At 42.7% G+C, this 26396-nt stretch overlaps 5 protein-coding genes and 1 long non-coding RNA gene across 9 annotated transcripts; 2 read left to right on the forward strand and 4 right to left on the reverse strand.

Annotated features, from left to right (window-relative positions):
- Positions 1-323: 323 nt before the first annotated feature.
- Positions 324-5077, forward strand: si:dkey-219e21.2 (E3 ubiquitin-protein ligase TRIM39). 2 transcript variants are annotated; one of them, XM_053415599.1, is made up of 10 exons: positions 324-495; positions 1231-1280; positions 1598-1734; positions 1833-1934; positions 2581-2712; positions 2794-2886; positions 3038-3166; positions 3736-3814; positions 3966-3992; positions 4090-5077. In XM_053415599.1, the coding sequence occupies exons 2-10, from the start codon at positions 1235-1237 to the stop codon at positions 4617-4619; spliced, it is 1275 nt and encodes a 424-aa protein (XP_053271574.1). In that variant the 5' UTR covers positions 324-495; positions 1231-1234; the 3' UTR covers positions 4620-5077. The 2 variants fall into 2 exon arrangements, with proteins under 2 accessions (XP_053271574.1, XP_053271573.1); XM_053415598.1 differs by lacking the exon at positions 324-495 and having other exon boundaries at positions 1129-1280.
- Positions 4611-7974, reverse strand: LOC128429797 (C-type lectin domain family 12 member B-like). 2 transcript variants are annotated; one of them, XM_053415600.1, is made up of 6 exons: positions 7046-7964; positions 6459-6563; positions 6188-6316; positions 5901-6061; positions 5668-5792; positions 4611-5352 (listed from the first exon to the last, which is right to left on the reverse strand). In XM_053415600.1, the coding sequence occupies exons 1-6, from the start codon at positions 7155-7157 to the stop codon at positions 5235-5237; spliced, it is 750 nt and encodes a 249-aa protein (XP_053271575.1). In that variant the 5' UTR covers positions 7158-7964; the 3' UTR covers positions 4611-5234. The 2 variants fall into 2 exon arrangements, with proteins under 2 accessions (XP_053271575.1, XP_053271577.1); XM_053415602.1 differs by lacking the exon at positions 6188-6316 and having other exon boundaries at positions 7046-7974.
- A 1383-nt stretch (positions 7975-9357) lies between these two features.
- Positions 9358-12366, reverse strand: LOC128429799 (C-type lectin domain family 12 member B-like). 2 transcript variants are annotated; one of them, XM_053415604.1, is made up of 6 exons: positions 11793-12366; positions 11206-11310; positions 10935-11063; positions 10648-10808; positions 10415-10539; positions 9358-10099 (listed from the first exon to the last, which is right to left on the reverse strand). In XM_053415604.1, exons 1-6 carry the CDS (start codon positions 11902-11904, stop codon positions 9982-9984), a joined length of 750 nt encoding a protein of 249 aa, XP_053271579.1. In that variant the 5' UTR covers positions 11905-12366; the 3' UTR covers positions 9358-9981. The 2 variants fall into 2 exon arrangements, with proteins under 2 accessions (XP_053271579.1, XP_053271580.1); XM_053415605.1 differs by lacking the exon at positions 10935-11063.
- LOC128429800 (uncharacterized) lies at positions 12116-18635 on the forward strand. Its single transcript, XR_008333907.1, has 4 exons — positions 12116-12195; positions 12817-13080; positions 17807-17889; positions 18101-18635. It is a non-coding gene; the product is annotated as an uncharacterized LOC128429800 (long non-coding RNA).
- Positions 12514-19229, reverse strand: LOC128429798 (receptor-type tyrosine-protein phosphatase H). The gene is made up of 12 exons (XM_053415603.1): positions 19152-19229; positions 18959-19049; positions 18135-18232; positions 17257-17560; positions 16066-17022; positions 15406-15660; positions 15119-15242; positions 14286-14443; positions 13931-14188; positions 13247-13513; positions 12961-13058; positions 12514-12864 (listed from the first exon to the last, which is right to left on the reverse strand). Exons 2-12 carry the CDS (start codon positions 19002-19004, stop codon positions 12781-12783), a joined length of 2649 nt encoding a protein of 882 aa, XP_053271578.1. The 5' UTR covers positions 19005-19049; positions 19152-19229; the 3' UTR covers positions 12514-12780.
- Positions 19230-19495: 266 nt separating this feature from the next.
- Positions 19496-25529, reverse strand: tp53 (tumor protein p53). Its single transcript, XM_053415606.1, has 11 exons — positions 25302-25529; positions 24247-24384; positions 24080-24164; positions 23743-23913; positions 22443-22617; positions 22198-22310; positions 21940-22049; positions 21547-21671; positions 21361-21461; positions 21183-21256; positions 19496-21075 (listed from the first exon to the last, which is right to left on the reverse strand). Exons 2-11 carry the CDS (start codon positions 24324-24326, stop codon positions 20982-20984), a joined length of 1128 nt encoding a protein of 375 aa, XP_053271581.1. The 5' UTR covers positions 24327-24384; positions 25302-25529; the 3' UTR covers positions 19496-20981.
- Positions 25530-26396: the final 867 nt, after the last annotated feature.

The following is a 26396-nucleotide window of genomic DNA, read 5'->3' on the forward strand; positions in this document are numbered from 1 at the left end:
GATAAAAGCGTTACTATGGTTTTATGATGTTTCTGTGGGAGAGAAGCTTTGACACTGTAAATACAATAATAAATATAAATATATCAAATCATGTGGGTGGGGGGGGGGGGGCAGAGTTTTAGCAGCATTAGTGGCATTAAAATTCACATAAACACAATTTGAGCTGCACCCGTTCCACCTTCATTAATTAACATAAGCCTGGTTATGGTTTCAGTTGCACATGCTGGAGAATCAGAGCCTGTGCGTCACACTCAGTGATATCCACTCACTTATCACGGTTATAAAGACTCTCTGCCCTAGTGGCTGACGTGCCAGCAGCTGCCGGGCAGCGGTGAGGGTTTCGTGTCAACTGGCTGCTGCAGAACGTTTCCCCGCCTCAGAGGCCATAAAGGAGTCCAAGGATCAGGGAGACGCAACAAAAAGACTGGAGCGGCAGCAACGGACGTCCAGTCTTCTCCACCTGCAGAGCTGCACCACCGCTCCCAGAGACCACAGGTAGGATGAACCTGATGCACTCGAGGAACATCAGCATATCTATGATTCAGGTGCAGGGCTGTGTGATATGTTTTCATTTGAATTTATGATGTTTTGTACAGTATTAATATAATTATATTGCATTGTAGGTCTATTTTTATTCAGCACTGTATTTTCTTTGTTTATATATTTTTTTGTTGCATATAATTCACCAATCTTAAGAAAATACAGGTTTTCTAAATTTGACAAAACATATATTTTTAGGTATTGATATACACACCTTAGTTATTGATTTAGTTGTGTTCAGGTGCCACATTAACATACACATCATTTGTTTGTTTGATATGCAAGTTAAGTTGAAAAAAGTCAGTGTAAATTAGTAATAGAGCAAATGTATAGCATCTTTATAATATAAATTATATTATTTGATGAATTACCATGGATAAATCGTGTGCTTCTCAATATTGTGTTTCATGTTTACACTTTCATCACACTTACATTCATTTCTTAAAGACAATTCCCTTCTTGTACTATAATATTTTGCTACAGGAACAATTTCATATTTCTTGCATGAAGAGTACTTTTACTTAGATTTTTAAAGTAAATTAAGTCAATGATACTTACACTTTTACTTTTCTTGTGGAATCCTCATCTAAAAGAACGAATCAATAATTTTAACATTTTAGTTTTCTGGTGATTTCTTTCATACTTCTTCCAAATTGTATTTAGTTTTTTCATGAGATATCTTCTTCACAGGAGTATGGACGCCACCATCAAGATGAAGAGCATCCTGAAAACTAGCAAAAGTGGGTATTGAAAGAAAAAAGAAGTAATATGCTCCCTCTGCAGCTTATAACCTTTGATCAGCATGTGGCGATAATGCCATGTCACAGAGTAAAGTAAATCCAACCCTGATAGCCAACTTTAATATCTGCTTTAATTGGGGCTGTAAACTGTTGGACATCCTTCAAAAGCCAACAATCAGCTTTGATTGCTATATTGGAATCACACTGATTTATTTCCTCTAGAAAAATTTAAACTCAAAACTCCTTTCATTTCCTCCGGGGACTCAGTTGTGTGGATCAATCGTGTCCGTCACTCACACAGTTTTGTCCCTCTGCAGAGTTGGAGGACGGCAGCAGGACCCAGAGCAGCTCCATCGGGGCCCTGCGCTGGACCCTGCCAGAGGAGAACGTCCAGGCCCACAGCTCGGCCCCCAGCAGACCCGCCCGCCCCAACAACCTCACCAAACGCGCACAGGTGCACCACAGACTCTGGATTTAGTAACAAAACGCCAGCACGACATTGTTGAACGTCTGAATAAATGTTTAAATTTCGCCCCTTTTTCACGTTTCAAGCATCAGCATCCTCGCCAGAAGGGCCTGAAGGATCTGCGCAGCCTGCAGGAGTGCGTGTTGTTCATCCAACACTGGAAAAAGCAAGTGGACCAAGTGTGCAAGGTAGGAGCTGAGTGAAGGAAGGAAGGATGGGAGGGAGAAGGGGAAAAAGGGAGAGAGGGAGAGAGCTCAGTAGTCAACCAACAAACCAGACAAGAGGCCTTTGTTTCCAGGCAGGAAATATAAAACGCACGGAGCCACAGGCTTATTTATCTGATGATGTCACCCTGTTTAAAGTTCATAGCTGGAGATAAGGTTTGCAAGTTTCCCAGTAACGACTCACACTGACCGTTTTCCCCCTAGTGAGAGGAGAACGACTTAACGTGAAACAGGATTTACGATCACATAAAACTGATAAGTGATTACTTTCTGGTCATGCAGCTGGTTGCTGATAGGATAGGATTTTGACCCTCTGCTTTGCTTCACAGTAACCCTGGGGTGGGACAATGAGCTCTACTGTACCCATGAACCCATTTTACTTTAACCAACGGCCTTTTTGAAATCTATAAATGCAAAACTTCCCACGAGTCACATTTAAAACATATTTAAGCTTCAAATTGGCTGCAGCGTTTTAATTTTTAACAATTTTTAACAGAAGGATTCCAAAAATGTCTGTGCCTGAATGTCCTCTAATCCTCATAGCAACACACCACTATGTGTTGAAGACGTCTGATGTCATCTGACAGTTTGTTGTCTTGTGTTTCAACAGGGCGGAGTGGACGCAGAGGAAGGCCCCAGTAAGAAGGAGGCAAAAAGTTCAGACCCGCGTACCGAGAAAAGTCTCGAGGAGAGCAGGAAACTGATCCTGGAGTGGGCCGGCGAACTCCGTCACGTCGACAAGGTCGGTACAGAGACCAGTGGGTGGATGTGCCGAGTGTGGCCCAGTAGCAGCAATATCCACTCACCCTCTTTGTGTCCCCAGCTCCTGACAAAAAGCGAAGAGGACAAGGACGGAAATGAGGAAGCACAAGGGAGGATCATGGAGTGGGCGAAGGAGCTGCAGGAAGCAACTGAGGTGACGGCAAAGTCCAAAATACTTGAGCGAGGTTCAGCATGTTTAAGAAGCGTGAAACAACGTCTTTCGCTCCAATGCCAGTAAAAACAAAATGTTATCTGTGTGCACCGTCTCAAATCTCTCGTCTAAAAGGAACGTCTGTGTTTTGCAGAGCTGCGGTGTTCAGAGCGAGGATCTGGGCAAAGTGCTGCGTCTCTTGGGCCTGAAGAAGAAGCGGCTGGTCAAGCTGATGCCTCTGCTGGAGTTCATCACCTGGTCTCTGCTCAAGGAAGACAGCACGGTGAGCCGCTAGCACCAGAGACACAGACACCACCACGATCGCATTCGCGGTCATATCTCTCAAATTCTGAAAGCTGCATTCAATGGCAAAGTGACCATGTTAGGTAATTATGCTTGGGACTTGAGTGAACCCTGCTCCTTGGATACGTGCTGGAGCTCAGTAAATGAACCAAGTGATTCAGTTTATACGACTCTGATCAACTGCTGCCTCGATAGCGACAGCCTTCGAGAACTGATAGTGACTTGGCAGATAAAAGATCATCACATTTGCAGACGATGGTATAGTGTACGTAGCAAAGAAACAGATTTTTCTCATTCCACGAGAGTTTGGCCTGATAGCTTGATGTGATATTGTGTTTTTTTTTACATGTTTAGGTCCTTTTGGGGTTTAAATTAATATTAGCCAGCTTCTCAATATGGTAGCGTTGAGCCTCATCTCTGGCACTTACGGTGATATAAAACCGAGGATAGCCGGCTGGGAGGGAGGTGTCTTCTTGAAGGTTCGCATATAAAGAATAACAAAGGAATTGTGCTCTCGTCAAACATGTTTTATTTTTTATCTTTTTTTAGAGGATGATTCCACAAGTATGGTTACTGGCAAAGCAAAAGACCTGGATAGCAGGGATTCCAAGATATATCCCCAACTCAGGTGTGTATTTTTTAAATCCCTCCAGATTCTGTTAACCTAGGAAATCATCTTCAACAGGGCGACTGATGCCCTTCATTACCCTTCATCGCCTGGTGCCGTTCTTTGAGAATTTCTAACTAATAAACTATAATGTCTGTTTCTCCATTTTCAGTTTGGAGTTGGATCTGCAGTGCCTCAGGTAAGATCAGCCTGGACCTTCCGCTTCCTTCACCTCACTTGACAAGGTAAACAGCAAACATCAGACGATAACCTGATTTATCGCTTGTTCCCCACAGCCGATGTGATTCTTGACCCCATGACCAGCCACCCGTGGCTGCTGGTGTCGGACGACCAGCGCATGGTGCAGGAGGCCCACACAGCGTCTGAGCTCCCCGACAACCCCCAGCGCTTCGACAGCTGGCCATGCGTGCTGGCCTGGGAGGGCTACAGCAGCGGCCGCCACTACTGGGAGGTGGACATAGCCAACCACGGCTACTGGCGCGTTGGACTGACCACCGGCGTCTCCAAGCGGCAGGGGCGCTTCCCGATGAACCCCAAGCAGGGCTTCTGGACCCTGTGGCGCAGCACACACGACTTCTTCGCCTGCACTAAGCCGGAGACGCCGCTGCCGGTCGGCCTTGTGCCTCAACGTATGGGGATCTACTTGGACTACGAAGAAGGACAGATCTCCTTCTACAACGCAGGAACGAAGTCTCACATCTACACCTTCAATGGAACCTTCAGGGAGACGCTGTACCCTCTGTTTGCTCCGCTGGATGGTCGCACGCTCATGAGAATCATGCCCCCAGACGAGATCTCAAACTGAGAGAGATGGACCTCCAGGAGATTTATTGGACAATGAAAATCTAATCTGACTTTAAGGAAGTGCTGTTTAAAAGCAGAGTCACCAGTTACATCTTAAATTCACATGATTTAAACCGGAGTTAAAGAAAGATAAAGGACTGAACTACATGTAGATGCTAACGATACAACAAAAGAAAAAGTTTACTGATCATAGCACAATAAAAAATACATAAATGTTAGAAATTATGAATTTTTTATAACAAACTATAAAAGCTAAAAAGAGTATATATTAAAAGAATTATCTTTGACAATCAATTTTTAAAGAAGAAGTATTTAAAGAGTATTTTCTCTGACAGTTACACGAACATGCAGACATACACACATGCACTTCCACATATACACAGCAAACACTTCATGTTTATACATTTCACAGAGGGAAGTTATAATTAAATGTGTAAATCGTATTTATTAGAATATAAAGCTTTGTTAAAAAAAAACAACTCCTTGGACACATTTCCTTCAAAGAAATTAGTAACTTTGCATTAAGTGTGACTGGAGATGTATTCTATTTTTCTATCAGCACGTTGTGAGGTAATGAATATAAAGTTGTGTGTTTTGGTTGTGTGTGTGCAGCCGGTCAGGACTCTCTCACACACACCCACGGCCCGTACGCATCACAGTCTGCGGCGAAGAGACTCCCGCCCCCCCTCAGGTCGGCACAGTCCCTGTGATCAGCGTCCCAGTCCACCGCCAACCTTCAACACACACACACACACACACACACACACACACACACAAATAAAACATATATAATATCTACTATCTATAAAAGTTTATAAAGTTTTAGATAAAATGTATGTGTGAGCATGTCAATATATAATGTATATATGTATATGGATGTACAGTAGATATGTATTATATCATTATAAAAATAAAAATTGTAAACTCAAATTGTTATGACGCTTGTGTGTTAATATACATTAAAATATGAATAAAGATCAATAATGACTTTTGCAACATTATTGACTTGTCCCGCATGGTGACCCGTGCACCAGTGGACCTGGACTCACGGCATGTAGTGCTGGACGTCCGTCCCGTCTCCCCACAGCCAGCGGCCCTCCTGCTGGGCGTCCGTCAGTCCCACCCACAGGAAGGGGAAGTGGGGGAACCGGTTCATCACTCCTTGGATAAACTCCTGAGAATGAAAGCGATGTTTAGAGAATCTCTTGTTCCAAAATGTGGCCTGTGGATTTATCTGAAACTCAAAAATATATACTTTCTCCTTGAGCTTTTTGCCGTTTACCATTTCTGCAGAGTCCTTAATCACGACCAGGCTCCCGTTGTGTCCCCGACAAAACTCTGCGCTCCCACTCCACTGGCGGTTTTCCTCGAGTCCCACAGAGAAGTAGTAGCAGTGACGCCGCCACCAAAGCCAACCGCCGGGACACACCCTGCATCTGGAGTCTATGTGCAACGGGAAGGAAAATCCTGGTTGGTTTGACTTTCAATCTCTCAGATATGCAATGAGAAAATGGTGAATCCTTGAATCTAGTAAACTGCAGGAGGCCAGAGAGGAAAAGCGTGAATGACCTTGAGTGACAGTCTGGAGCATCAGGCCCAGATCATGGAGCTCCGTCCGACACTGCTGCAGTCGCTCCACCAGCTCGTCTCCTGAAGAGCCGGGGGTCCGATGACCCTGTGGTGCTGCTCCCCACGTGGCTGACGGATTCATTGTAACATCAATTTCAGGAGCTCAAATCTTATGTTTGGACATTTTCTTCTTTTTTTTACCATGAATATGATTTTAATAGTGTCAGGAGTCACTCACCAGCCTCCAAATGAACTGAAGAGTGACACTCACCACATAACACCAGAGACAAGAAGAGTCCAGTCGTGACGATGGTAAGTGTTAACATGGAAACAATCACTCCAGTTATCGGGTGACAGATTCGACAGAATCCTGCATCTGCAAAAAAAATACAAATGAAAACCAGTTTGACCCGAGGATAGAGAAATGTCGTCCTGTGTGACCCTCTTCTATTAGTTCGCTTTTAAAGACGGGTAATCTAATTATTATCATACTGAAACTTTGAATGTTTGAAAGATTCCAATTTTCAAAAGCTTAATCATCAAAATTTGACTGTTTAATTGCTGGAATTCTCGATTTTTAAAGATAAGTAAAAACCAAAAACTACAGTCGACACAAACGATTTCACCTTTTGACCTCTGACGCCCATTAAGGTCAAACCGAGATATATACGGGTGTGAAAGCAGAAAAACTGTGGCTTTTTGCCTGTTACTGCTCAGAATACTTCAGTATGAATACATAAAGTACTAAAAAGTACACGATTACAAGAGCGTTACACTGTGATGCACATATACAGCCAAAATATTTCCTTATTGCGCAATTAAAGTGTTTTTAGGTGTGTGAGATGCTCTTTAACTCACCTGCAGGTGTTTCTTCCTCTTCCTCCTCCTGCTTCTCCTCCTCCTCCCTCTTCTCCTCCTCCTCCTCTTCCTCCTCCTCCTCTTGCCCACCATGTCTCGCGCTCAGCTCCATGCTGGTACTTCACCCTCTTCTGTCTTTTTCACCGCTCGCTCGCTGTCTTATTCGACTACGACAACTTCACTCTCGAAGCTGAAGTGAATGTGACCGGCCCCGCCCCTTCCTCATATTACAACAGCTCACTTCAACATAAGAGGTCAAGAAATCAAAAGTGTTCTTAAAAAAACAACCCGAGCAGAGGAAGCTGGCAGGGCGTGTAGCGTCTCAGAGGCTGGAGGTGTTATATGTGTTGTTATATATGCGTTTATTATTTACTGTGAATGTCCGACGCTCCTCTACCGGTTTGTATTTTTATCTGCTGACCTGATCGATTCCATATTTCCCATAATCAAACATCATCTGGTTTATCTGCTGCTTTTTAAAACTGTTAGAGCTGTTATTTTGAAAAACAGACTGAAAAACAGAATTTCCCGCCTTTGTACAGCTTTCTGGGTTTTATTTACGCATTTAAAATGTTGATGAAAGAAAACTGAAGATTAGTGTTAAATATTAAAGACAGATTATTTATTATCTGTTTGAAAAATGGAAAAATAACCAATTTCTGCCAAAGTTAAATACGCTTAAAATAAAAATGCATAAGGTAAAAAAGAATTTGACTTAGTATTTACATTTTGTCTTAAACGCAAGTATCTTTTATTGTATTGGAAATGTTTTCAATACACGCAGAACAACATTAACGGTATTATGTTTATTGATTTTTTATATTTGTTGATGGTTGAAATTCTGAATGTAATCACTGAAAGACAAACACACCCACACGCACCCACACGCACACACACACAATATTCAAATTTTCAAAAACAGTAAAACATAAATAACTCGTTGATGAAAAAAACAAGAAGTAAAACTAATCTTAAATATCACTGAAAATTAAGCAATTGTGTTTTCACTTTCTTGCTTCTCGAGTTTCCAGAAAACATGGTCCCCCAGGAGAATTTCAAAATGATCAACTGCTGCCTCGATAGCGACAGCCTTCGAGAACTGATAGTGACTTGGCAGATAAAAGATCATCACATTTGCAGACGATGGTATAGTGTACGTAGCAAAGAAACAGATTTTTCTCATTCCACGAGAGTTTGGCCTGATAGCTTGATGTGATATTGTGTTTTTTTTTACATGTTTAGGTCCTTTTGGGGTTTAAATTAATATTAGCCAGCTTCTCAATATGGTAGCGTTGAGCCTCATCTCTGGCACTTACGGTGATATAAAACCGAGGATAGCCGGCTGGGAGGGAGGTGTCTTCTTGAAGGTTCGCATATAAAGAATAACAAAGGAATTGTGCTCTCGTCAAACATGTTTTATTTTTTATCTTTTTTTAGAGGATGATTCCACAAGTATGGTTACTGGCAAAGCAAAAGACCTGGATAGCAGGGATTCCAAGATATATCCCCAACTCAGGTGTGTATTTTTTAAATCCCTCCAGATTCTGTTAACCTAGGAAATCATCTTCAACAGGGCGACTGATGCCCTTCATTACCCTTCATCGCCTGGTGCCGTTCTTTGAGAATTTCTAACTAATAAACTATAATGTCTGTTTCTCCATTTTCAGTTTGGAGTTGGATCTGCAGTGCCTCAGGTAAGATCAGCCTGGACCTTCCGCTTCCTTCACCTCACTTGACAAGGTAAACAGCAAACATCAGACGATAACCTGATTTATCGCTTGTTCCCCACAGCCGATGTGATTCTTGACCCCATGACCAGCCACCCGTGGCTGCTGGTGTCGGACGACCAGCGCATGGTGCAGGAGGCCCACACAGCGTCTGAGCTCCCCGACAACCCCCAGCGCTTCGACAGCTGGCCATGCGTGCTGGCCTGGGAGGGCTACAGCAGCGGCCGCCACTACTGGGAGGTGGACATAGCCAACCACGGCTACTGGCGCGTTGGACTGACCACCGGCGTCTCCAAGCGGCAGGGGCGCTTCCCGATGAACCCCAAGCAGGGCTTCTGGACCCTGTGGCGCAGCACACACGACTTCTTCGCCTGCACTAAGCCGGAGACGCCGCTGCCGGTCGGCCTTGTGCCTCAACGTATGGGGATCTACTTGGACTACGAAGAAGGACAGATCTCCTTCTACAACGCAGGAACGAAGTCTCACATCTACACCTTCAATGGAACCTTCAGGGAGACGCTGTACCCTCTGTTTGCTCCGCTGGATGGTCGCACGCTCATGAGAATCATGCCCCCAGACGAGATCTCAAACTGAGAGAGATGGACCTCCAGGAGATTTATTGGACAATGAAAATCTAATCTGACTTTAAGGAAGTGCTGTTTAAAAGCAGAGTCACCAGTTACATCTTAAATTCACATGATTTAAACCGGAGTTAAAGAAAGATAAAGGACTGAACTACATGTAGATGCTAACGATACAACAAAAGAAAAAGTTTACTGATCATAGCACAATAAAAAATACATAAATGTTAGAAATTATGAATTTTTTATAACAAACTATAAAAGCTAAAAAGAGTATATATTAAAAGAATTATCTTTGACAATCAATTTTTAAAGAAGAAGTATTTAAAGAGTATTTTCTCTGACAGTTACACGAACATGCAGACATACACACATGCACTTCCACATATACACAGCAAACACTTCATGTTTATACATTTCACAGAGGGAAGTTATAATTAAATGTGTAAATCGTATTTATTAGAATATAAAGCTTTGTTAAAAAAAAACAACTCCTTGGACACATTTCCTTCAAAGAAATTAGTAACTTTGCATTAAGTGTGACTGGAGATGTATTCTATTTTTCTATCAGCACGTTGTGAGGTAATGAATATAAAGTTGTGTGTTTTGGTTGTGTGTGTGCAGCCGGTCAGGACTCTCTCACACACACCCACGGCCCGTACGCATCACAGTCTGCGGCGAAGAGACTCCCGCCCCCCCTCAGGTCGGCACAGTCCCTGTGATCAGCGTCCCAGTCCACCGCCAACCTTCAACACACACACACACACACACACACACACACACACACAAATAAAACATATATAATATCTACTATCTATAAAAGTTTATAAAGTTTTAGATAAAATGTATGTGTGAGCATGTCAATATATAATGTATATATGTATATGGATGTACAGTAGATATGTATTATATCATTATAAAAATAAAAATTGTAAACTCAAATTGTTATGACGCTTGTGTGTTAATATACATTAAAATATGAATAAAGATCAATAATGACTTTTGCAACATTATTGACTTGTCCCGCATGGTGACCCGTGCACCAGTGGACCTGGACTCACGGCATGTAGTGCTGGACGTCCGTCCCGTCTCCCCACAGCCAGCGGCCCTCCTGCTGGGCGTCCGTCAGTCCCACCCACAGGAAGGGGAAGTGGGGGAACCGGTTCATCACTCCTTGGATAAACTCCTGAGAATGAAAGCGATGTTTAGAGAATCTCTTGTTCCAAAATGTGGCCTGTGGATTTATCTGAAACTCAAAAATATATACTTTCTCCTTGAGCTTTTTGCCGTTTACCATTTCTGCAGAGTCCTTAATCACGACCAGGCTCCCGTTGTGTCCCCGACAAAACTCTGCGCTCCCACTCCACTGGCGGTTTTCCTCGAGTCCCACAGAGAAGTAGTAGCAGTGACGCCGCCACCAAAGCCAACCGCCGGGACACACCCTGCATCTGGAGTCTATGTGCAACGGGAAGGAAAATCCTGGTTGGTTTGACTTTCAATCTCTCAGATATGCAATGAGAAAATGGTGAATCCTTGAATCTAGTAAACTGCAGGAGGCCAGAGAGGAAAAGCGTGAATGACCTTGAGTGACAGTCTGGAGCATCAGGCCCAGATCATGGAGCTCCGTCCGACACTGCTGCAGTCGCTCCACCAGCTCGTCTCCTGAAGAGCCGGGGGTCCGATGACCCTGTGGTGCTGCTCCCCACGTGGCTGACGGATTCATTGTAACATCAATTTCAGGAGCTCAAATCTTATGTTTGGACATTTTCTTCTTTTTTTTACCATGAATATGATTTTAATAGTGTCAGGAGTCACTCACCAGCCTCCAAATGAACTGAAGAGTGACACTCACCACATAACACCAGAGACAAGAAGAGTCCAGTCGTGACGATGGTAAGTGTTAACATGGAAACAATCACTCCAGTTATCGGGTGACAGATTCGACAGAATCCTGCATCTGCAAAAAAAATACAAATGAAAACCAGTTTGACCCGAGGATAGAGAAATGTCGTCCTGTGTGACCCTCTTCTATTAGTTCGCTTTTAAAGACGGGTAATCTAATTATTATCATACTGAAACTTTGAATGTTTGAAAGATTCCAATTTTCAAAAGCTTAATCATCAAAATTTGACTGTTTAATTGCTGGAATTCTCGATTTTTAAAGATAAGTAAAAACCAAAAACTACAGTCGACACAAACGATTTCACCTTTTGACCTCTGACGCCCATTAAGGTCAAACCGAGATATATACGGGTGTGAAAGCAGAAAAACTGTGGCTTTTTGCCTGTTACTGCTCAGAATACTTCAGTATGAATACATAAAGTACTAAAAAGTACACGATTACAAGAGCGTTACACTGTGATGCACATATACAGCCAAAATATTTCCTTATTGCGCAATTAAAGTGTTTTTAGGTGTGTGAGATGCTCTTTAACTCACCTGCAGGTGTTTCTTCCTCTTCCTCCTCCTGCTTCTCCTCCTCCTCCCTCTTCTCCTCCTCCTCCTCTTCCTCCTCCTCCTCTTGCCCACCATGTCTCGCGCTCAGCTCCATGCTGGTACTTCACCCTCTTCTGTCTTTTTCACCGCTCGCTCGCTGTCTTATTCGACTACGACAACTTCACTCTCGAAGCTGAAGTGAATGTGACCGGCCCCGCCCCTTCCTCATATTACAACAGCTCACTTCAACATAAGAGGTCAAGAAATCAAAAGTGTTCTTAAAAAAACAACCCGAGCAGAGGAAGCTGGCAGGGCGTGTAGCGTCTCAGAGGCTGGAGGTGTTATATGTGTTGTTATATATGCGTTTATTATTTACTGTGAATGTCCGACGCTCCTCTACCGGTTTGTATTTTTATCTGCTGACCTGATCGATTCCATATTTCCCATAATCAAACATCATCTGGTTTATCTGCTGCTTTTTAAAACTGTTAGAGCTGTTATTTTGAAAAACAGACTGAAAAACAGAATTTCCCGCCTTTGTACAGCTTTCTGGGTTTTATTTACGCATTTAAAATGTTGATGAAAGAAAACTGAAGATTAGTGTTAAATATTAAAGACAGATTATTTATTATCTGTTTGAAAAATGGAAAAATAACCAATTTCTGCCAAAGTTAAATACGCTTAAAATAAAAATGCATAAGGTAAAAAAGAATTTGACTTAGTATTTACATTTTGTCTTAAACGCAAGTATCTTTTATTGTATTGGAAATGTTTTCAATACACGCAGAACAACATTAACGGTATTATGTTTATTGATTTTTTATATTTGTTGATGGTTGAAATTCTGAATGTAATCACTGAAAGACAAACACACCCACACGCACCCACACGCACACACACACAATATTCAAATTTTCAAAAACAGTAAAACATAAATAACTCGTTGATGAAAAAAACAAGAAGTAAAACTAATCTTAAATATCACTGAAAATTAAGCAATTGTGTTTTCACTTTCTTGCTTCTCGAGTTTCCAGAAAACATGGTCCCCCAGGAGAATTTCAAAATGGGCCTCCAGCTGCAACGGACAACGCATTGATTTTGAAAGGTTGTTAATGGACATAAAAGATTTGAAACCATTTTATTCTAATCAAAATGGTGGTGACGGACATACCTGACTGAACACACTCTCCTTGGTGGAGTTCTCTGCACAGAGGAGAGGTTCCGCGGAGGAGCACAACATGGACAGGCTGATTTCTCTCTCGTCGGCCTCTGAGGAACAAAACAGAGACGTGTGAGTAAAGAGGAAGTCACTCTCTCATTCCGGCTATGGCATTTGCATGGTCAGCTGATTCCAGCGAAAAATGCAAAGTTCAGTCAAAGTTAAAACCATCAAAAAAGAAGGGAAATGGATTGTTAAGGTACAGTCAAGACTAGAGCCTCATCACTGAGATCCTCACCTGTGCAGTGGGAAATATTCGCTGGGGAACTTCTCTCTGTGTCTGTCACGGTTTGCACTTGAAACAAGAACCTGGTCCCTGATCTCAGGTTCTCAAACGTGTGTTCGGTTTTGCCGACCAGTGTCTCCGACTTGTTGTAGTTCCAGAAGCTTGAACTGATGTTCACAAGGTAATTGGTTGTCTTTGTGCTGTCAGGGGACTTCCACTTGAAGGCCAGTCGGTCCTTGCCGGTGAAAACGACCTCGACATCAGTGGGCGGGCGCGGCACTGAACCAATGGAGAAAGAGAAAGAAAATGAACATTTTATTAGGATTGTTTTATCCTCGTTACTCTCCTTTATTGGTGTGCTATCTATTATTGATTGCTTTGGGAGGCATTGGTCACCGGTGAAGCACTTGATTGAAAGCTTAAGTTTGATCGACTCATTGACTGATTGGTGGAGATATTGGTTCTCCGCAGTTGAAGTTAAGTTAAGTGAGAGGCTGCACAGCTCTGATGCCAAATAACTCTGTGTTCTGCTGATCTCTAGAGTAAAACAATGTGTCTGTTCGCATGTATTGTGAAGCGATACACCAGCACTACTGCAGTATTCCATCTACAGGGGTTGTTCAGTCAACCAGGGCTAAAGTCATCGATTATCAGAACCTTCAACAGCGTAAAAAAACACAGTAAAAGTTCACTCACGGGTGAATTTGGATTTTCCCAGTGGCGGACTTCGGAGATGTCCACTCACAGTGCGGACGATCACCGTGTAATTGGCTCCACTCTTCAGCTCCTCATATTGCTTCTCAGGCTCGGTCACGTGTGCTGTCGGCTCCACGTCCTCACCGTCCAGCCGCAGCGTGACTTCAAAGGACGAGTAGCTACCGTTAGGCTGTGTCCAGGTGGCCATCAGGGAGCTATCCTTCGTGTCCAACTCCAGGTGTGAAATCGGCGCAGGGGCTAAAGCAGAAGTCACAGAGGACAGATCAGGGACATTTCAGGACAGCAGGACAGAGTTTGTGCTCGTAAGCAGTGACGCCATGCAGCAGAGAGTTACCGGTGTAGTTGACGATGGTCGCCTTGTCTGACTCCAAGGTGCCAGAGGCGATGGCTACCACACTCAGGGTTATCCTGGTGCCGATCGGCAGCTCCGTCACTTTCACCTCCGGTCGAGTACGATTCCACCCGTCCTCCACTGTCTCCTCGCACAGTGTGCTGTTCGGAGGAGACACAGTGAGTTACCACTTAGGGTCGGGGGTTCCGGTCGGTAATAATACAACCTGTGCTCAGTGAGTTCAAATCAAAGATGTGTAGTGAATCCAGAAACATTGATATTGCTCATTCTGATGCTTTAAGAGTTTGGAGCAGTCACATGATCAGATAGACAAACAGGGGACATGCAATTGTCTAACAGAAAATAAATCCATCTATCCATCTATCCATCCATCGATCCATCCATCCATCCATCTATCCATCAATCCATCAATCCATCAATCCATCCATATAGTAGGAGCCACAGTTAGTAATAGGCCTGCATTTGTATATTTAGGTTGCATATTTTATATATTTCTGTATGATGACTTCTGGGTACCGGTATTTGTTTGGCTGCTTAGACACAAAAAACAAATTAAAGACAAGACTTCTCAGGAAAATAAAAGCAAAAAGGTCAAATTATCCATCATAGCTTTCATCTTCTTTGGGGGATAACCTTTTCCTCTTATAGTCGTCGTCTTTGTTACCTCTGCTAAGGAGATTTTGTTTTCACCCTCGATGTTTGTTGGTCAGCAGGAATACACAAAAGCTACACAACAGATTTTTACAAAAACCTGGTGGAAGGATGAAACATTGGCCCCGAAGGAACTCAAACTGTGTTTATCTCCCACCACCTACTCGTTACTGTCATTCACGGCCTGCACCCGGAAGCCTGTGATGTCGCCCTCAGGCGGCGTCCAGCTGAGCAGCAGAGAGTCTGGGGTATTTCCCGACACTCTCAGGTTGGACACTCTCAGAGGCTCTGACAGAGGGAAAAAAACATTACATCAACAACATCACAGGTTTAACTATAAAAGTCTTCAAATATAGAGAAGTTAAAAATGGTACATTATGTGTGACATGCAGGTTTAATACTATAATAACCATTTAACTGTGTTTAGTTCTGTGATATGATATGAACCTACTTGTATATGCCGAGATGTGTGAGGCTTCACTCCAGAGGGAATCGTTATAGAGTCCTGAGAAGACGATGAACGTGTGATTGATTCCAGGCTTCAAACCTCTGACCTCTGACCTCATCAGATTGGTGGTTTGGGAACCTTCAGAACCGTTGACCTTGACTCGGTAGAGATCCGCGTGTCCAGATGGTTTGTTCCAGCTCAGAAACACTGAGGTTTCCGTCACCTTGGTCACATTGAGGTTTTGGACTTCGTTGGGTACTGCGAAAGAGATTTGTGATTATAAAAATAGAGTTAAAAAGAAAAATCTAAATGAAAACAACTAGAGCTGGAAATAAATTTCTCTTGGTAGATGAGATGCTATGATGGAGTATTATGTCGTAATATTATGAGAGTAAAGTCATGTTTTAATGAAACAATCAATATTACAAGGACAAAGAATAATAAAGGAAGTAAGTAGCAAGAACGACCGGAGTTTAACTCCTTCAGAATTTCTTGACAAACTACAAATCCTCTTTTGGTTCATCTTGCAGATCATAATTGAAAATCTAATTTCTGCACTGACACAGAATCTGTTTTACCTCTCCTCTCCTCGTTCGCTGTGACACAGCAGATCTTTACGTTTGGAGTAAAAATATCTAAATGACGCGGCTGAATGTGACTCACTGGTGTAGAAGGTGGCGGCCTGTGGTTTCAGGGTCCGCCCACATTTAACAGGGAACACCTGGATGGAGTAGCGGGTGCCCCCTGTCAGGTTGGAAAGGTCATGGGTCAGATTGGGGCCGATTGCCATCGGATTGGTGCCGTTTGGCGTCAGATTGGTACCGATTGCCTTCAGATTGGTGCCGAATGCCAACAGATTGGCGCCCATTGCCGTCAGATTTGTGCCGACTGCTGTTAGGTTAGTGCTGATTGCCATCAGATTGGTGCCGATTGCCGTGAGATTGGTGCCGATTGCCGTCAGATTGGTGCCGATTGCCGTCATATTGATGCAGACTTTCGTCGGATTGGTGCCGATTGTCGTCAGATCGGTTTCTGTCGGATCGGTGCCTGTTGCCGTCGGATCGGTGCCTGTTGCCGTCGGATCGGTGCCTGTTGGCGTCGGATCGGTGCCTGTTGGCGTCGGATCGGTGCCTGTTGCCGTCGGATCGGTGCCGGTTGAAATCGGATCGGTGCCTGTTGGCGTCAGATCGTTAGCGATTGCATCCAGATCGGTGGCGATTGCCACGAGATCAGTGCCAATTGCCGTCAGATGGCTGCCGACTGATGACGGATTGGTGCCTATTGTCGTCGGATTGATGCCGATGGTCGTCGGATTGATGCCGATCACTGTCGGATAGGTGCCGATTGGCGTAGAGTGGGCGCTGATTGCCGTCATATTGGTGCCGATTGCCGCCAGATTGGTGCTGATTGCCGCCAGATTGGTTCCGATTGCCGTCAGATTGGTGCTGTCTGCCGTCAGATTGGTGGCGATTGGCGTCAGATTGGTGCTGATTGCCTTCAGGTTGATGCCTCCTCTGACCTCGACGTGGTAATGGTCGATGGCACCAGCCATGGGCTGCCAAGTGAAATTGGCGCTACTGGTGGTCACGGCAGTAATGCTGACTTGGCCAGAGAAACGCTCTAGAAAGTCACAGAGGGAGAGATTAATAAAAACAAAAATCAATATGTACTTATGCAGTAAACAAGAACCTAGAATGGCATATAACACTGGACTAAATATTAAGTAAGTAGTGGATAACAATCAAATAAATTAACATAATTGTGTTATTTCGGGATAGTAAAGTGCTGTTTATGACAACATACTCATGTATTTTACTGTAGTATTTACGTTTGGAGATTTTAAATGAGTCTTACCATCGTAACAAATATAAGGCAGAAGCTCGGAGCAGTTCTTTTCAACCCAAGCCCCAAAACGGAGCGTGGCCACACACAAGTCTTCAGTGCCTGGGACGCCGCCGGGGGATTTCAACACAGGCCAACCAGGGTACCAGTTCTGGTAGGTGAGGAAGTCCCCGTTTGCCCAGCGGCTCCACGGCATACTGAGGGGACAGGGGGGTTGGGGGTGTTTGCGGAGGCCGATCCAGTAGACAGAGGTTAGTTTCTGGGCAATGACCTGGATGCTGCTGGGGGTCAGAGTCACCAGCTCCTTGTAACAGACCTGATGACAGATGGAAATATTCAGTTACTCTTTGACAACAGAACTGAGCAGATTTTGAAAAATTTGACAAGATGCTGAATATCCCTTGGATGTGTGAAGGTTCTCAGAACTTTCTCGAAACCTGTCCGATTTGTGAAGCTTTGGTTCAGATTCAAATGTGTTTAAACCAGGCTTTGTACATTTCCACATATGAAGTTTATTCAAAGTTTTATTTCTTTATGCACATTTTCTTGTTTCTTCCTATAGGTAAAAAAAAGTTTCTTAATTCAGCCGCCAACTGGAGCGAGATGCCACACACAGACAGCAACTTTCCATATTTCTTGTTTGAGGTAATGAACCAGGAAGTGCTTCAGTGAATCCTCTTCTGTTCATTTCCTTTGTTTAAGAAATGACTTCCTGACTGATTAGACTTTACAGCTTCCTGCTCTGGATCATTTTTCAGCCGCTGCTCCAGAAATTCACCAGTTCATTATTGTAAATCATATTCACAGAGGTAGCCTCAGTAATTTCCCGTGTTTTCACACACACCTCACGTTTCAGCCTCGTCTACATGTGGCTGAGGTCGATTCTTTACCTGGCAGTGGTTCCGGGCCTCGTTCCAGGTCATACTTCCGGGCGGGACGAAGAACTCAGGCTGGGCCTTGACGTAGATCATCATCATCATCATCAGTGCTGCACAGAGATGTACAAACAGTGGAGATGAGTTCAAGACCCCCAACATGCACAGTAAAGTTTAATCTGTGCACATTTTCGGGTTCAAGCAATCATGTTATTTTCTATAATCCATTAAAATCACTTCTACAATCAACACACCAACAGAACATCATTATATTCTTGATATGCAACTCCATCACACGATCTTGACTGAACTACAGGTGGTTAGTATCGATAGCTGCAGCAAATTTCTGCAGCCTTAAAATAATAAAACAGGTCAAAATATTCTCTATTAATTCAAATTGTAAGTTTAAAAGGATAAAAACACAACACAAAAACAAACCGCCAGGATCGTTGTGAACCATATATGGTTGTGACTTTGAAGCCTCCAGGTTCTCACTGTGGTAACTCACTCTGTGAAGTTAAGTTTTATTTAATAAACAGTTGTTTCTAGTGCTGTAGCCAATAGGACAAATAATTAATATAAATTGATTATTAGGCCTTTAACAATCAAAGTAAAATTATTACATTTACCACCGGCTTCACAAACTAACATTTACACTGACGGACATTTTCCCATTTGGAGACATCACCTTGGCATCCAGACACTTACAATGTGAATTTAATATTTTCCATTGACGTAAGAAAATATCAAACAAATAAATAAAAAAGCATATTAAAAGACAGTTAATCATTATTTGCAGCACTTAACACTGAGCCTAAGGAGAGTAATATAACACTCACCCCAAGGTACTAAAATACAGATTCTATCCTGAAGAGAAAACGTCATGATGTCTTCCAGTGGATTCTGGATCACTTCCCCAGAGAACAGCTACTGTAAAATGAAAACATTCGGACCAACATGGTATTTAACCAAACCCAGTTTGAAGTGGTTCAAAAACCTTTAGGATTAATTTGGCTTGAATTCACTACTCACCAAAGTCATGGCTGAATACGCTGCCTCTCTGAACAAGAAGGGAATTAATCTCTCAATATGTGAGAGAGAGAGGGGGGGGGGGGGGGGGGGGGGGCATGTCATATGAACACACAAACACATCTGATCCACCCACAGTGAAGATCAACAGGTCGTCAATCAGACATTTGAATAAAAACGCTCCACCCGGGTCAGATGACACTGAGGCGCTGCTGGTTTTACATTTAATTCCGAGGAATGCAAAATGCCAATATGAAAATGCGAACAGTACACTAATCAGTCAGGGAGCACATGCAAAGACCAAAAACATTTATAGAGAATAAATAACAGAAGACAGGACGACTGTGTGACGTTAAGCGTTTATTTCAGATTAAAGCTTCGACTAACAAAATGGAAAACGGTACAAAAACATGAAAACTAAACAGTAGAAAGATAAAACCTCTTATACAAAACTAAGTTCCCAAAATAATCTATAAAAGAAACAAACACAATAAAAAAAGAGGGCAATGCCTCATGGACAAGTAATGGCAGTGTGAAAGAGTGGTTTTATTCATGGACAGTGATTGGTTGAACTCAAGGGCTGATAGAACTTGTGGATGGAAGAAAACATTTAACGAACTTCCTGAAGTTATTTTGTATCTGAGTGGGATTGTTACCAAACATTAAAAAACAAAAATGTACCTGCATGGGTGCAAATCCTCTAATTTCCCCCAAGGGGTAATTTTGTTGAGTATAAAAACCTCACAGGTACTAAAGAGATGTGTTTAGGTTTTCGGGGATGATCCAGCCAGCCCCTCATCCAACTAACAGTGTTCATCTGAACAGAAATCATTGTGTCGTCTCTGAAAACAAGCTGTTCTTTAACAATCAAAACACAAACGGACTAAAAATCTAGTCTATCAATCTTTGTTAATTTCCAGGCATAACTGTGCATTAAGCTTGAGGTTTGGTTCAGGTCTGTATAAAAAAAACAGTTCAAACCAATTCAACACGTGTGGAAGTGGCCTCGGGGGAAATTTAGACCAGACTAACTTTCTTTGGATAGTTCGGACTTGCAGAAAAGAATTGCAGGAAGGAACAGAAAACTACAGAAAAAGAAAATGAAGCAGAAGCAGTTTGCAGGATTGCTTGATGTTAATTTTGCTGCTTGTAATAGCATTGTAATATTAAAGTGGCACAAAAGTAACTAAGTGAACCAGTACATTCATTTCATCCATTCAAACGGAAAGACCCTTTTTCATACCGACCTTTTCCAAAAACCAAATCAATGTCACGGATAAGAGGACACGGCCCAGGAAACATGAAGGTAATGCAAACGTCTTTTGTGCGCTCCCTGAAATTCAATTTGAGAACCAAACATCGAATGTAAACAATGTCACAAAAGAACCTTAACCTTGGTTCGGACTTTCGGGTTTGAAAACGCACTTGATCATAATTAATACTTTGACAAAACCGGTGACCAAACAAAGAAAAAAACAAGAAATTATCTCTTTGGGTTTTTAACCAATTAAATCAGACAAAAAAAAAAAGAGGAATGCATAATTAATGCCAACAGGAATGACACATTTTAAAAAGAGTCGATAAAACTAGAATTAAAATCCCACCCCAAATTTAACACTGATTGAATCCAGTGCCCTATCGTAGAGTGAGAGCCGTGCTTTACAGTACAGTACGTGGTCAGGCAGTACAGTTATCAGCTCAAGTTTTCTGGCATAGGGAGGCAGGAGGTGATTTTGGAGTTTCCGATGATGAGTGAATAACCTGATTTAAACCTGAAGGCTGTGAAGGATTAAGAGAAGACGTTTGTCGTCATGATTCGAGGCATCGAGCTTCTCAGTCACTGTCGCTCCGCTCTCCCCTCTGGACCAGTCTCTTCCCGCTGGAGGGCACAGGGAGCTCCTGCTTAACAGAGACTTTGTTCTTGGCTCTGTTGCAGAGAAAGAAAGAAATTTGATCAAACATTGACATAAGAAATTAATTGTAATAGACATTTGGAATTGATTGCAGCGTTTCGTTTTTTGACGCATGTCTTACTTTTCTTTCTCCGCCGCCCCCTCAAAAGCCTCATTGATTTTTTTGATTATTTCGTACCGCTCTCTTCCTTTAACCTGTAATAAAAAATGAATTAATTAATGAAAGGGAAATCATTCATGTCACAGCAGATTCTGTGAAGAAGAAATCCTGCTTTGTGCGTCTTTGCATCTTTACTCACCAGAACAGTAAAGACCTCCTTGTCTTCTTCCTCTGCGCTGGAGGAGGACTTGGATTTCATCACCGTGGTCGTGTGTGGAGCAGAGTTACTCGGAGCTTGTTCTGAAACAAAAAGGGGATGTTAGAAAGGAAACAGAACAAACATAATGAAAACGGAAGTAACCAATGTATCGCAACACAAACGTACTACGCTTCTTGGTCTGCTTGGGGCCGTTTGGTGTCTTGGTGCTGCTCTCCTCGTCGGTTTTACGGTCCCTGCCTGGACATGCACAGACACGCACCTCGAAGCATCTCCGGCCCAGCACCAGACCGCTGGGAAGGAAACGCACAGATTCAAGGGTCAAAAAAATGGAAAGAGAGGGTTCCCTAAGCTGCAACAACAAAGATCCAATACGAGCTGGAAGATGAGACTGTTTAAACATCGTGAACAAAAACATATCTGCTCATGCCCTTTGCCCATCCCCCCCACACACCACTTGTATGCCAAAATAAGATTTCCCCCTCCCTCAACACTTTGATTTATTTTTATGTACCTAAAAAAAAAATTAAGAATAAAACTAAAGAAGAAGCCAAGACTTACTCTGGTGTCTCGAGGGTCAGGATGGTGAGGATCTGTCTGCGGTTCATCCCCCCCATGCATGAGCTGTTGCACATGAAGCTCAGCAGGATGGCCGTGGTCTCTGAGCCCAGCTGAAGAAGAAAAATGATAACGTCACTGCTTGCTGAGGCTCATCGTGTTAGAGAAAGACCTCCTGATCTAAAATACCACCTACGTTATCAACAAAAGAACATTAAGTAAGTGTGGAGCAGACTTTAGACAGGAGTGAGGAATCCATACCTGGGGGGGTTCGTAAGGGACGGTCACACTCTGCCTCTTTGTGTGCGGATCTTCGAAATACAGAGCCCTCTGGCTGCCCTCCAGTCGGATCAGATGGCTGCGGTGCTCTGCAGCTGAACACAAAACACAGATCAGAAACCAGATCAGAACCAAATTCACCTCAGACCTGCTGGGTTTAATCAGATTCTTCTAGCAAAGACTAATTCACTTCCACAAGGACATTTTACACTGATCACTTTACTTACTGTCCTCAGTCTGGTGATGGGGACATCTACGGACCACATCGGCCACATGCTCAGTCTTCTTGTAGACTGCTGTGGCTCTGAGCACAGCCCCCTGAGGAGGCTCCTTGCTCAGCAACACCTCCACAGGGCTGGTTTTAGCCAGCTGGCAATACAGCTTTTTGAGAAGCTCCGAAAACTGAGAGAAACACGGGGAGAAAGCCACACAGCATATAATCGTTCCACTTGTGGAGAAAGGCAAGCAGAACCGAGTCCTGGTCTGAAATCTGTTTCAGAAAAGACAAGGAAACTACTCAAAAAGTAGGTAAAGTACACTTTCTACTCTAAAGAAAAAACACAAACTGTGTGTAGATTACTCCAGATCAGTTGGGACAGATTTATCAAACTCAAAATGTTATTTTATTTACTTTATTCTTTGCTTTATTCTGTTTTTAACCCTGTCAGTGCTGGAGGAAGACGGGGCAGGAACATGTCCCGTCATGTCAGGGCTTCACTTTACAAGCAGACAGCACCTCACCCACAGACCAGAGCAGGAGTCAGGGGGCGGGGGTTTCCGGTCAGACTGGCCTAACCCTCAACCAAACTGGCCAACCATGGCGAGCTGCTGCACGAGTCATGATAGACCCCAACGCCATTGGCTCCTCAACTGCAGTGATTTAGCGAATCACCAGAATGAGATTCCACATGAAGGCCAGCGTGAGAGAAACCAAAGAATGGATTTTCTAACACAGCGCTGTGGTAAGTTGAGATATTTTATACTAATGTTTATCTAATAGAGTTTTTACCTGGTTTAACATTTTGAATAACTTTAGAAAGAATAGCGTCAGAGAACAGTGATTCCTAAAACTTTTCAATTCACAAGCTCAAAATGTCAAATTTTTAGACGATAAGATTAAATGTAATTTAGTCTATTAATAAAATACTCGACAGGAGCACAGTTAAGAGTGACTAATATTTAAACTATGAATGAAAGAAATTCGGTTCAATCTGTGAATGGCGCCTTACCACTGAGTCGCTTTTGAAAATCCTTTTGTCTCAGACACGGAGCTCAAACAGCAGAATGAGCCCCTCACCAAGTTTGGTTGCATGATAATCTGCTGTGAGTTAAACTTAACTTTTGGGATCAAGCATTTAGATTCTGAATAATTGTGTTAAACTTAAACACCATTAGCCGAAGAGTATGAATTTGCTGGTGATAGAGATAATAGTGAGACCATTCTGGTAGTCTTATCCTTTGAAATAACAGGGAGTACCTTTTCCAGTCAGTTTAAAACTAAACATTTCTAGGAAAGTGATTTCTTACAGTGGAGGTGACAGATTTGGCTGTGCCGGACTTCTGGAAGCGAAGCTGGAAGCCGTATTCCCCCGGATAGTCGGTAACGACTGGGACGGTGGAGGATGGGGGAGTAACACTGTCTTTGGCCACCGTCTCTGGGGGCAGCTCAAACAGATTCATATCAAACCCATCTGGCAGCTGCAAAAGGACAAATATATGAGAGTGAGTCAGGCTGCCTCCATTATCAAACAAGGTAAGATTTAAAAAAGGGATAATTCAATGAAAATTCACTCATTATTAAATGTCCACCATCACACACACACTCTCTCTCTCTCCTCTAGGGGTTACGAGGTGACATGCTTACCAAATTGTCAATCTGGTCATTTTGCCTCCAGTTGCCCAGATGATCATCAAATGCCTCCACGATGGTGGCGATGGAGGGAGTTTGTCTGCAAAAACAACCTGGTTAACTTATCTGGAGTTGACTGACTTTGTTATTTTAACGGTAATCATATCCAGAACATGACTTACACAGAAGCCCACAGCTCACTGAAGGAGTCCTGGCTCCCGGGAAGGATCTGCATGCCGTCCATACCTTGCTCATCCATCATCTAGCTCCCGTCTTCAGCCGCAGAGAGGAAATGACGGAGAAGCCGAGCTGCAGGAACGCTGCAGTGACAATCAGGAAGTGAGAAGTTGTGTTAGAACAGGTATTTATCTCAATCTCAAATTAAATGATTACCAACAATCGGGTTGCATGTGTCAAACTTTTAGTTAATGTTAGTTTTCTGTGTAAATCCCCATATAAGGCAAGATAAAGTTCACTACACTGATATGAAAAACAGATGGTGACCCCCGATAACTTTAGTTTGGGTTTGATAAGCTTAAAAATACGACAAACGACTGAAAAGAATAATAATCACAAAATAATGTATGGCACCGATAGTTAAATCATTTTAATACTTGAATTTACAAGAACCAACATTTAAGACACAACTACTTTAATGACGTTAAAGTGGACGAACAACAACATTTAGGATTAATGAGTGAAACGTCAATAAGTTAATACATTTAGTCACAAATATTAATTTATGCCAACATGTCATGGCTGCCACACAGGAAATAAAACACACAAACTAAAGTTGGCTTTTAACTCTCTGGCTAACTAACTAACTTTAACCAGTTCAAGTGCAACTTATTAAAACCTACACATATCTCATAAATACAGTTAGAGAAGTAAAAATTAAAAAAGAAAAGCTAGCATCTCGAAAAACATTTCACGCGCAATACACAATCCAGCATGCTAACGCTAGCTGTCGTCCATTTTCTGTCGGGCAGCAGGCCTAAGGATCTGAATGAACCAGGCTCCATTGATCCTTCTCGACACTTTACACCGACACACGGCAACTAATTCAACTTAATTATGATGTAAATCATGCTAACATGCTAACGGCCGTCGTGTAAACAGCGCACCGTCTATTTCGTGATAGCTAGCTGGCGTGTTTAGCTAGCTTCCCCCGGCTAATCGCGCTAGCATTACGTTAGCATTACGTTTCGAGGAATCAAGCTAGCAAACTTTTTCCCACCGTGGTAACCGGCGGCTCTCCGGTGTCCGCTTCACCGGAGGGGAGAAGAATCGGGAACACGTGGGTGCCTTGAGCTTCCCCCTGCCGCCGTCCGAGGAGGCACGAGTCGCGGGTGTGAGACAAGCCGGAGGAGATCCAAAGAAAAAAGCCCAAATATTTTGATGGTCGTCTGCAGCACGTTGTTGTTGTGATCGGGGATTCCCACCAGGAAGGAGAGGCACGGCTCTTAAACCTGCGGCCAATCACAGAGCGGCCAACTCTCCCGATGCACTCGAACGCAGCACCGCCAAATCTGCTGCTTTCAAAAACCGTCCGAAATATTACAACTCTCTTCTCTCATTAATAACATGGTAAAAGGTTATTAAGAGAATATCCACATAGGGAAATAAAACTTTTACAATTCACATTCCTTTGAAGTGGTTATTCACACAGAATCCATAGAGTTACAGTTTTTACTTCATTTGCACCTTTGAATGTTAATAGTTTTACTTTTATATTAACTTATTTCTACCCTTGCTTTTTTTGATTTGTTGTTATTATTATATCATATGTTTGAAAGAATCATCTAAAGCAATTTTTATTAACGTGTTCAATCAATATAATACAACAATATTACAATCATCCTTGCCATTGAGTTCAACAAAGAGCAAGTTTAGGGTTAAAGCTACATTTGAAATAAATAACTACCCTATTACACTTGAAGGCAACATAAAATGAATGGTACAATATTGCATCATGAGCTCACATGAACTCACTGAATATGGTGAGTTCATGTGAGTTCACTTTTCTCTTTAATAAAAGAGGCAGACTCTTAAAAACAGTGATTGTGGTACAACCAAACAACTGCAGAAATATAAAAGCAAGGCACAATACGTGTCACTATAACATGCCTTAACTTTGTGATAGTAAAGTTATTGTCGTTGTAAAATCTAGAAAAAATACAGATTCAGGATATTGTTCAGTGTTTTTCATTTTCATTTGATCATCGAAATATCGATTTAATCCTGAAACAAGCTGCAGGACTTAAACATTTAAGAAGTAGAAGGAAATACCAACAGTTTTAGTTTCTTCCTCGGCTGATGACAGCGATTGTTA

This window comes from Pleuronectes platessa, chromosome 23, assembly GCF_947347685.1.
Source record: "Pleuronectes platessa chromosome 23, fPlePla1.1, whole genome shotgun sequence".
Classification (NCBI taxonomy): Eukaryota; Metazoa; Chordata; class Actinopteri; order Pleuronectiformes; family Pleuronectidae; genus Pleuronectes; species Pleuronectes platessa.